At 46.2% G+C, this 12,503-nt stretch overlaps 1 protein-coding gene across 1 annotated transcript in view; it reads right to left on the reverse strand.

Moving 5' to 3' along the window:
* The window catches only part of babam2 (BRISC and BRCA1 A complex member 2), a 54,658-nt gene that overhangs the window by 17,298 nt on the left and 24,857 nt on the right, over positions 1–12,503 (reverse strand). The window contains exon 7 of the mRNA XM_079752339.1: positions 1,367–1,476. Within this exon, the coding sequence (XP_079608465.1) occupies positions 1,367–1,476 (110 nt within the window). The remainder of the gene's footprint in view (positions 1–1,366; positions 1,477–12,503) is intronic.

Genomic DNA, 12,503 nt, shown 5'->3' on the forward strand with positions numbered 1-12,503 from the left:
CACACATACACACAAAAACACACTCTACTATGTGATACGAGAAGCAGGTTTTTCACATTGTTTACTGAAGATTGGGGGGTGCTGAAGATGGATTGAGTGGATTCGTAGGTGCTTAAATCTAGAGGGGCAACACAACGACTGCCGACAAAACACTGTGCAGAGAAACAACCCAGGCAGAGAAGTCAAATTTATCTTGGGTCTGTGGGCAATGCGACTAAATACGCATTATAAACATAACATAAACACAACATAAACATTGGACATATAGACAAATATAGACAGACAGACAAATATCAGGCTATTTTTCTAAGCAGCGACTGCACATTAATTCACATAATAACTAACTATTTAGCAAGGGAACAAATGGTGTCAATGTCATATCCGAGAGATAAAGTCTATTTGTGTGTGTGTGTGTGTGTATGTGTGTGTGTCTGTGTCTTCAACTTAGTGTAAATGCATGACAATAGAATAGCCCTTGTGCAGGTGACTCAGGCAAGGGGACTGAGAGCAAACACATTGAAAAATAACTGAAATATGAATCACAGCATCTTAGAAAATACGGACCAACAAACAAAATGCAGGGAAGAGGGGGGAGAAGGAGAGAGGGGAGTGAGGGAGAGGGGGAGAGCATAGGAGGGAGGGACGAGGTGGAGGAGAGAGGGCAGAGGTCCGATAACCTGGTGTGACGGGGCGTGTGTTCGTAAATAAACATCAGCCTCACATTATTCTCAGCACGAAGGCTCAGACTGCGGGCGCCCTGAGGTCAGAGAGGACCCATACCTGACACACGAGCGCACACACGCACACACACACACACACACACACGAGTAGTTGAAGAATAGCCTATAGCCTATGCAAATGCTGGTACCTGCACAACACACACACACACTCAATGTAAACTGACACCTCCACGCAAATAAATGCCAAAAAATAAGAAGATGTACGCTTCTGCCCAAATCATATAATTGGGGACAGACAGTGGTATACTGTCTGTCCCCCCCCCCCCCCCCCCCCCCCAAAACACACACTCACTCACACGCACCCCAGACTGCAGATGGACACTCATCCTAACCTCTCCGTGCGTCATTGAACAGAACTTCTTCCTCTTTTGATTTATTTTCTGCTTCTGCCTCAGTGTGTGTGGAACCTATGAATAAGGGCAGATGCAGAAACGTCCTAGGACCATACGATGTGACATGCCATGGCACTGGGCATGGCACACCCCCCCCCCTCTGTGACACTCTAATGTAGAAAGCCCCGTGACCTTTGAGGGTTTGAAGGAAGGGTCTCTCTCTCTCTCGCCCTTGGTTTTGAGCAGATGCTCTGAATGACTGAGGCGCTCCAGTTCAGGGGGGTGAGTACTCACTGTTCAATGCTCGGGGACAGGTAGAGTTTGGGGAACACTTGGGTCGCTTCAGCATCCTCGAAGCTCACAGAGAGCAGGGCCACGTCTTCTCCAGGGTCCAGGGTGGTGTCCTGGGTTAGGCAGTAAAAGGGGGGATAGTGAGTCATGGGTCAATTAAAACTGTAGTTCACAGCTACCTTTCCTTTCACACAAAAATATAGAAAAAAGCGTTTTTTAATCCGTCCTTCACCTAGGGCCTGTCATCTACGCCTCTGCCAAAGTGCAGCTGGACACGGAGTGGAAGAGGGGATAGGAAGCAAAGACACCAGCAGGAACATCTGTTTCGTTTCACGCCGCATTAGCTTCAACAGCCGCCGCGAGAGGCCGGTCTGATATCTGGAAGCGCCGCGCGAACCATCACGGCTTCTAGCTAGCCGTAGCTGCCTGCCATCTCGCTGCCTCCCGTCCTCGCTGCCTCCCATTCCTCCCAAGGTTCTGTGGGTTGCTCTCTCGCTCTATAATTTCATTTCCCCGGAGCATGGCCACTCGTAGAAGGACTGTCATTATCGGCGCCTTTTCTGACCCGCAGAACCACTCTGGGCCAACCCCCGCCCCCCGCCTCCCCTCTGCCACATCTCTCCGTCTCGCAAACACGCACAAGGACAAAAAAAAAAAATGGAGGGATGCTCGGCGGCGCTAATCAAATGTCTCACAGATGGTTTGAAGTCATCCATTTGTGATAATCGCTGCATTGCGTGGTGAGAGGGGGGTTCTCCTGACCAGCCTACGCTGTGCGGCCATGTCGTGAACTGGTGCGTTCTGCTGATCGCAGCAGAACGCACCAGTTCACGACATGGCCTCCCTGGATCCTCGTACCGGGGCTCACTGAGCGTGTGTACTCGCTGAGGTTGCTTAACAGACGTCAAGAAAAAGTTGCACGTCCGTTGAGTTTAACGGGCGACGCCCTAGTGGGTGGATCCCTTACTTAACGGCGCGATTTGCCGCCGCATCAAGTGGCGTTAATTGATTTTTTTTTACATAGGAGCTAATTGGCGTCGCCGCACTGTCTTTAACTCAAGTAGCCCTTCAGAAATCAACATATACTGATTAGAGAAATACAGCTTATACAAGCTTATTAAAACTGCAGGAAAAAAAGTATAGATTACAGCGTCATTTGAACGTGTTCATATAAGAAAAATAATGGGGTCAAAAAAATTGATTTAACTTTGTATTACATTGCATTATTACATTGCAAAAAACTGTTTCAAGCAAACTACACTCAATCTGCCTTTTCTGTCATGTCAGTTCGATGCACGAACACTCTGCAACAGAATAGAACAACACATTAAAGCTTCTCCTAATACAATTATGCAAACAGTGGTAGATCATAAAACCGACATTACTTAGTGGACTCCATCAGTTCAGAGTCTCTCTGCTTGTTGCAGCGAGTTACTAAGCGAGCATCGACAGTGCAAATGACTTGTGTAAACGACTTGTGTAAACGACTTGTGCAACAGCCCCGCTAAAGAGGAGGGAAAGGCGGCATAATAAACAGCACGGGGCAGACAAACGTGTTGCCTGATGGGATCAGCTCGAATCACACTGTTTCCCCCGTCTCTAAAGAAGAAGAAGAAGCCGCGCGTTGTCTCAGACAACGTGGCAGGGCTGTGCCTCTGTCCGCCCGTGATGATAGTGGACAGATGAGGGAAAGTTTGTGTCTGTGCTTGTGTGTTAAGGGGATGATGTTGAAGAGGAAGAACGGGCCAAGACAATTATTTTCCTCCAGTTTGTAATTGTCAAGTCTCATTTTTGTCCTCGAGGCGATCCAATGGATGGCCGAGCGAGATGAGAATGCGGGAGAACGTAAGCGGCACAGGGTTCAACAGCAAGGTGAGCGGGACGGCAGAGGACTGCTTGGTGAACCGGGGCCGGCCGGGGCCCTGTGGAGGCAGCTCTCTGGGGAGTGACTCAGTGTCGCCCGTGTCCCCGGCACAACGAAGGGCTGTCACAAGCCATACGGCGTCAATGCGGCAGATACTAAGCAAATACATGAAAGAGGCGGAGGCCATACCCCCAAGTTTGAGCTAATGCCATTCTCAATTATTGTACTAGGCAGAGGGACCTAGACTCGGGGGATAAAAAAGCAGTTTTAATGTTTTGTGCAACGTAACTGCAGATTAAAACTTTTACTGATGAATAACAACCAGATGAAGTTCAAACCCTGACTTGCCATCAATTTCCAGCATTATTCTAACGGGCAAAAATGAAAACAAGGCTATTACCAAGGGGATGTTAGTAGCATGCCAAAGCATGTGGTCCAGCTTCCTCTTAGAACTGCAGATGCTGGCCAAAAAGAATACAAGCAGTAAAATTGAATGCACTTAATCATGCCAAATACTAGATCATCTAGCCTTAGTGACTGGCAGTCAGAACAATACTTGTAGTATAGAAATTAGAGCCATTAATTTAAAAGGAAATACCGAGTGGGTAATGCAGGAAATACATTTGTTGGTGATTGATCATTTTGCATAACGGTTAATATGCATTTTTTCTCCCCCAGTGACCAATTTTTGCTAATCTCTCTCAATCGTGCCAGTAAAGTAAAATATACACTTTATATACAAACATTCTGGCAACTGACTTACCAACCACACTGGGGCATAGTGAGTGGCGGGTTTCCATAGCCATGCAGGTGTGAGAGTGATCATGGCAGTGACAAATACGTCTAGAGACGTGTTCGCAGACGGATGCACCACACACGGATACACCACTGACAATGTGGTCGGACGAGACCACCCCAGAGAATTTTTTTTAATTGTATTTGTCTTGGAAGCGTTCACACAGTGATCCAATCGCATATTTGGATTGGAACACGCAAACGTCAATATACTCTTAGCGACTGGCTGTTTTACTTACGCTGCTGCTGTTGAAAAAAAAAGGGAAACCGAGAACCAAACAACAAATGTTGACCTTTCAAGCTTCCTGGCTTAGAACCCAATTCAAACCAGAACCTTAAACGTATCCTAGCGCACACACAAAACTATAAAGCCTGTGTATTCGGGCTTCATTGCACATAGGCAGCCCCCTATTTAAGCTCCCTTAACCAAAGACACTTGGGGCAGAGTTGGGATTACTTATGTAAATAGTTAGTGTTGAACTAACATCATTAAAAACAAAGGCCTCTGTTGTACAGGCCATGGGCTAGACCCCTAATGAAGACACTTCACAGGGGAGTAATGAGCACTGGGAGACCTCGGTCAGAGGACTAGGAGTCAAGGAGGGAGTCCTTCAGGGGTGGTGTTCGGGGTGTCGAGGCAGTATTTACCCTGCGCCCGGAGAGGATGTGACTCAATCACTGGAGAACCTGGGAAGAGGCTGATGTGTACATGCCCGTGTGTGTCTGTATGTGCAGCTGAGCTAGAGGACACCCTCTGAGTAAAAAGCCTTCACATTTGTCTAACAGAGACGTTCACTTTCACTCTCTTCTCAAAACACACACAAACGCACCCACACTCCGTCCTCCTTGCGTTCCCGTTGGTTCGTCCTCGTTGCTCCTGATGCCCGCAGCATCTCCCCTGCATCAAATGTGACGTGCTGGAGATGTGACAGCTGTCCTTACGCCAGGCCCAAGTCTGGCCAAAGTCACCGTGAAGATAAACACGAGGTTGCAGCCAACAGGGTAGGGGAGAGGGGGGGGGGGGGGGGGGGGGGGGTGTAATGGGGAGTGGAGGGGCAAGGTTGGAAGAGGTAAGGGGTCGCTTTTGTCCATCTTCTTGCCCCAACCTCAAATGTCACGCTTGACGTGGCATGGCTCGGCGTTGAGTGACGGGAGGGTTGTTGCGGGAGGACGTGTCCGGCTCCTGGGCTCACTGCCAGAGTCCATATGCTGGCTGTAGCTGTGGCGCTATAGCCCCCCCCACCCCCCCCCCCCTCACCGCCTGAGCCTTCTACCACACAGCTCTTTGGAGATGTGGTCAGGAAGGGAGCCTTGCCTACCCAAGACCGTTGAAGCCCTGAGTCAATTCCAGCAGAGGAGCGATTGGACGAGTAAGGGTCATGCGAACGTCCAAAGAATTGGATGGTTTTAAATCAGCATCAATCCATTAAATATAATTCAAATTGTAGCTCGTGCGCCCAAATCATTTATGTATCAAATGCAGTGTCAAATCCTAAATTCACATTTTGGAAGTGCCTACCAGAAATCCTTGGGATTCGCTTGTACAAAAAATGATGGAGTGGGGTATGAACTAATAATAAAAAAAGGAAATAGAAGATTTACTCCATTAATCTGAGCCGGAAAACTAGGCATCAATAATGGATAATGGGATCGATGATGGTAATCGTTTGCTGTACCTGAATATATGAACCTGAATATATGCCACCGGTCACAAGAAGACAGCAGGACTGTGATGGCAATCTATTCACAATTCTGTTAAAAAGGATCGGCTTCATTATGTTTTTGCCTTTCTTCTAATGATCATTTTCAGTACTTTGGAATTTGGAAGGTGGCTGCCATTTATTACAGCTGTTCAAGGTTTTTAGGTTGACCGACTTGAAGCATGTAAGTGCTTAATATAATGGACTATCCCTTTTTCTTTTATGTTTTCATGTCTACTCTTACCGGGTCCAACGAGACTGAGGCCACGAGGGACAGTCACGGGGGTTCAAGTTGGCGGCAACTAAAATGTATCATTGCGTGACATCATGTCATTTTCTGATTAGGAAAGAAAGTTCAGCACAACATTGCTAATGATGTGGAGCTGCTGTGTCTTCTTGCTTGTGGGGCAGAGAATGGCAATCCCTCATCTTGCCTCGATCCCAAAAAATTACACAGCGGGCAATTGCATGTGCAAGTCACCACATGACACACTTTGGCACACACAATCCCCAGTACCGAGCAGCTAAGCTAGCGTTAGCCCTCACTATTTTCAGACGTTGCCTCCATGGGCGATAACCCAGCCTCCTTCCCTAAAAGAGAAGCGGTGCGGCGGAGAGGCGGTTGAGTCCGGTCGATGATTAACCAGGCAGATCTTTGTGCCTCCACATAGCTGTGGGCTTGACTCTTCTCATGTTGACAATAGGTGAGGGAACGTAAGAAGCTAAACTATGCCCATGCTTCCATTACGTGCAAGCGGTGCAGAGGGGAATGGGGGGAGGCAACGGCCAGACCCAAACACACCCAAACACTGCCCTGTTGCCACAGTCACAGGAGGGTTTTTGTTTTGGTGGCGGGCGTGTGTTTGCATACAGAGTGTGTGTGGCTCTGTGTCAGGGTTCAGGTGTAATAGTGGAATGGGTGTGGCACTAAATTATCTTTGTGGCACTACCTACCTGCTTAAGTCCAAAGAACAAAAGTGAGCCATCGACAAAGATCCTGCATGATGCAGACGCTGATTTTTAATAAGCCATGAAAAAATGACGCAATAGAGGATTTTGCCTTGCTTTATTTCACTTATTAATCAAGTGGTCTGTTATCCAATGCTATGATTGCATAGGGATGGGGATGCTGTAGTGAAAGTAGCTAGAATGTACATTTCAATCCTCCATAATCAATATATCCCATACATGCAGGTAGAGTATTCTCCCTAAACCAAAGCATTCACAGAAAGAAATCTAAAATCCACACAAAAAAGGATGAGCAACAGTTAATCATTAAGGGTAATGGGTTTAACTGTTTGGTTCAGTGCTGCATCTGCACTAAGGCAAGAACTGTAATGGACTTTGGCAGCCAAGAGGGAGCTGGACCTTCATTTACTGATTAAGATACGTTCATACACTCCTAAGATCTCCTGTTGTGATGACCTAATGACTGAAGGGATGAGATTGTGGATGCAAATAGACTACACATTGTCTTTCCTCCGGGCGATGGGACTCGAGCTCATACGTGATGCAGGGAGAGGACCCCTGTGGTCTATGAGGACCTCAGAGAGGATCTGTTGCTCCTCAGCAGTTAGGGAAGCGGGTTGAGGTGATCGGAGCATCTGGCAAGGATCTCCCTCTAGGCTCCTTCCTCAGGAGAGGAGCCAAACATATCCAACTGAGAGGAGACCTCTAGGCCAGAGCAAGGATATGCTGGGGAGGTTAAATCTGCCGGCTGGCCTGTGAATGCACAGGGGAAGTTGGCGGGAGTTGCCATGGAAATGGTTGTCTTGGTCTTCTGCCGTTGAATTTGACAAACAGTCAAGGAGATCGGTTGGATGGAAGTAAGGTCGACTTATTGTACTTAATCAAAGTACAATAATCAAAACCCCACCATAAAGACCATACAATGCAAGATCCCTATGTGCAATCTCTTCTACATACTCAGTGCAGAGGCCACCATATGCCAAAAGTGTCAAAATCCCACAGGTGCTCGCTTTCACACAGTAAATTAAGACAGATGTTTCACACATGTTGTCTAACAATGGTAGACCGACTCTGAAACACACCTGTTCAACTTCTGTTGCCTGGAAGAGAGATTAAGTGAGACATCTGAGTCATTGGGTGCATGGGCAAAATCCAGACACTCTGTCAATACAGCCAGACGGTTACAACTGACTACACAGTTGGTACGACTCATCCAGCTGCGGCACTCCTGTGAGACGCAGTACAATAACGCATACGATAACATTAACGGTAATTTAGACGGTATCCAGGTATGACAGACTACATTAAACCTCATGATCATAAACGTACATAATTATCACTTTGCATTCAGACATACATCACCAAGGGTGTAAGCAGCTGCTGATGTTAATATACATTGCCGTGTTTTCTCGAGGATGGGCCACAAGCCAACGTCATTCAATTGATGTGGGAATACACTGGCATTTGACCAAGAAAGCCAACACTCAGACAGTTAAACAAACGGATATTGTACTGAGAATCATAAACATACATGGCCAAGTGGAAAAGTGTGTCATTGATAACATGTTGTCTGTGCACTGTACATCTCAAATGTGTAATGTTATGGCTTCTAGCCACAACAGTGACTCAAGTGTGTATTTGTGTGTGTGTGTGTGTGGGTGTGTTTGTGTGTGAGATTTGCAATAAGCATGATATGAATAGGGTGTGTGTGCAACTTGCATGCAAGCCTGAAATGCCATGCAAATACCAACCTTAAAATAAACCAAATATTAAGAAAATGCCTGCAAATTAAATAAAGAAAGACAACGGTGACCCAGGCTTGTCATGTGTTAATTAGTGTGTGTGGGGGGAAAACGTGTGCTTTGAGGACTATGCAAAGGCCTATGCATTACATGACCTGACAGAACGCATATGTGTATGCATGTTAGAGCAGGTTAGGAGAAATGGGGCCTGCTGTCATCTAGAGTCATGTGAAGACAACTTGGTACCATGCCAATACCCAGATTAGCACGCAAGTCTATAAGGCAACGGTATAGGGTAAATGATAGTATAATTTACATTTATTTAGCTGATGCTTTTATGCAAAGCATTTTACATTTAGTGAATTCTACCATGCAGCTTAAACCCAGAAATTGCATGAATCGTCCGAGGTTATACAATTTAACAAATAAGCAAACTGGTTAATCTCATGTATTTAATATTGTGAGCCACTGACAATTCAATCTCCAGTTTGCCTGTAACCACTGGTTACAATATTTCCAAATTTAAAAAAAAATCTAGAAAAAAAGACATTTCGACACCAACAAACCATGTTGCATAATAACATTAATGAATGTTCTTATATTGTACACTGGCTCCTTTAGTGTCGTAGAGAGCAGTCCTAGCGGAGAGGACTAATTCATAGTCTGCCTTTAATGGTATGGCATTTTCTGAGGGTCATGTTTGTAATTGCATTAGTATTGCTTGGTTGCCATTGTAGCATTCTGTTTCTGTACCACTGCCCTGTTAATGGGACTGTTGGGTCTCTTAGCTGGGAACATCCTCCCAGTGCTTTGGTTGGAAAAGACGCCGGGCATCATCTGCCCAGAGACACAGGTGGCCACTAAATTACACTTCATTTGGATCCTGACAAAAACAACGTTTTATTTCCTTCGACTATCTTGGCCGAATGCGCAGGTTTACAATAATTAGGAAAACTAGCTTAGAGCAAAATTGCCTTTTAATTAAATAATTTCTCCGGAAGTACCACAGCGTGTGTTCAGCCACAGTAATTCAGCTATTGAGCAAATTGGCTCATACAATATCAATTGTCTTTCGATGATTTGGACTGACACATGCATGAGCTCCCTTATGTATTTGAGCATAACAATGTGTCTGGTCCACTTGGCAAGAGGCACCCAGCAAGTCCTTGGCTTGAGATGTGAGCCGCTGCGGCGAAGCTTTAGCGATGCAAAGTTAAAGGGGCGCTCGAGCACAGAGACCGAGAAACAGAGAGTCTTATTCAAATCAGAGGACTTTGTAAGCCAGGGGTTAGCAAAGGCAGAGACACACAAATGCGTGGAGACAGGGAACATACAGAGACGCAATTTCAGCCCCAGGCCACTAATGTGTTAATCAGAGGCCTAGAGAAGGAGAGGCGAAGGAAATTGCAAGGTATATTACAACATAATATGGAACAATGCTGAGAGAGGGAAAAAAGGGGGAAAATAATGTCTCTAGTATCACAGTAAATAATGAAATGATATAGATTGTGTACAGTTTCATCTGATGCGAGGGCAGAAAGTAGGCCAGATGGAAGTAATTCAGAGGAGGCGTGAAGGAGCGTGGGGGAGTGGGGGGAATGTGGTGGTGGTGGTGGTGGTGGTGGTGGTGGTGGTGGGGGGGGCAGTGTCGAGGGTGTGAATCTCTCCCCAGAGACGGCAGCGCTGGAAACCCTTCACCACTCCACTAGGGGTACACACTGGTGGGTGGAAGTCTTTAATCCCAAGACGCGCACCGGCGGGGCTGGCTGTGGGTAGGGGGGGGATGGGTTCAGTGATTTGGTGTTGTGGATTCGGAGTGGGTGGAGGTTGGTGGAGGGGACATGACCTTTTGGGATTGAAGGAGTCACACCGGGGTCACTGGATACCAAACCCTCCTTAGGGCGGTGGATGCTCTCCTTCCTCACCATTGCCTCTTCTGTTCACAGGAGATCTGGAGACTCTAACCCTAACCCTTATGAGTAACATGAGCTCTCCTGCTTTTCAATTCACATGCGTATCATGCCTGCACTATGCTGTACTTTGAAATATCCTGCACTTTGAAATACACAAAATGGTCCTTTCAATATTGATTCAGAGACATACACATACAAACATACTTGTATGTATCCACCTGAATGTCCAACCTTTCATTGGGACTATAGCCCAAAGCAGACAACCATGTCCGGAAAAGAACGAACAAACGTTTTGCTCCTGGTGGGCTTTCGGCATAAAGAAAGGTGTTGAGGCATAAGTCAAACCATTGATTAAATTCTGTGTGAGTATACAAAACAAAAATGGGGATGCATGTCTGAAAAACCTGCAACATAGTCACCCGGTTCCAAAACAGAAAAAAAAAAACAATAACAACAAGCTAAACAGAAATGTATGCACAAATGCAAAGTGTCACGGCTCCATGCGATATAGTTAATGTGTGCCCCATGAGCGTGTGTGTCATGAGTTCATGAGGCAAACGACTGACTCGATTACATTGAGGAAAACACTGTTACCAGGATGATGTTCTCACATCGTTGCCAATTCACCAGCGTCATACCCATTCTGTTGTATTAGTCACAACAAATGCCCAGCACCTAGGCTCCTGACGTCACCCGGCAGGCTCTGAACGGGAGGCCCGATATGCGTCATCGCCCGAAAGAGAGGGGCCCGTATCAAACATTATTACACACACTGACAGTGTGCAGCAAAGGGACTGTAAATCGAGTCATCGAAATACACCAAACCAACAAGTGGGCCACGCTTGCTCATTTACTATGAATAACTTGGGATGCGCCCTGTAGCTAACTTGGTGTAGAAGCATACAGAGCAAGGGAACAATAGAGACAAAAAAGAAGTGGAGAAGAAATGATTGGGGGGGGGGTGCGTTCCGGGGTGCTTTCACATTTTCCTACGCTGCCAGGTCACACGTCTGTTGAGTGGCAGGAGCCGTGCTGCCCCTGGTCATGTGTCACAATAGAGCAGCATCGATCGGCCTCTGCCCCCCCCCCCCCCCCCCAGGCGCAACCTTTTCCGCCACCAGCCCGTTGTCTGTCAGCGCTGGGGCGCGGGTGTTGATGTGGCGGAGCATGAAGAACACGGCAGCGGGTTGCAGAGGTGAGGGGACACGTGCAACCCACACTTGGGTTGCCGCACAAAGCTCCCAACTGGGATCCAACCCTTAACGCTATGTGGAACGGCAACTGGTATTCAATAGTCGATAATGGAAAAAACACATACGTTTGTAGGCCTGCATGCATATATATATACAGCTCATGAATATTGGTCAATGCCTTGTTGAGAATTTACCTGGTAAATAAAAGGCAGACATAATAATACACAAAAATGTATTGTCTGTCTGTCTGTCTGTCTGTCTGTCTGTCTGTCTATCTACACATATACTGTATACACCTCAGGGTATCTGCAGGTATCGACTGGTTACATTTTTGACTTTTAAATACCACGTGGAACACACTTAAATAATAACTTCACCTCCCAATTTCACTAGGTAAATAACAGTACTTGAGTACTAAAAATTTTATACAAATGCATTGACATAGTGAAATATAGCAGTGCTGCTGGTCATGAATGTGCATTAAGTTATCGCACCAGTGCATTGTTCAATAGCGCTCATCCATTCCTCTGGGGGCAAATAAATCTATAAAAATTTGACATTTATTGGGTTAAGGTTTGTATTTTTCTCAATTAAAAAGTTGATGTTGTCATGACTTCAAGGTCCAGCTCAAATATTTACATTTGCTACTGTGAGAGTTTCGGGGAGTGGTGCGGCTCGTACCACTAATTGATATTTACAGGGATATGGATCAAATCCTCACTAGTCAGCAAGGGCTTTCTATTTTTAGGATTAGGACAGAGGTTACGGCAGAGCTACCTGCGGACATGCCTGGTCATATCTGAGCCAGGGTGGTTTGTTGGAGTCTTAACGTTGGATACATCTGTTCATTACCTCATTCTTTCCACACATGTATTTATGGGGCCTCTTGATCTTGACTACATCAAACACAGGGTGGAGTTTCATAGCATATTTGAGGAAATGGGATTTTACATACTGTCGAAAA

Source organism: Pollachius pollachius (genome assembly GCF_949987615.1).
Source record: "Pollachius pollachius genome assembly, chromosome: 15".
NCBI lineage: Eukaryota > Metazoa > Chordata > Actinopteri > Gadiformes > Gadidae > Pollachius > Pollachius pollachius.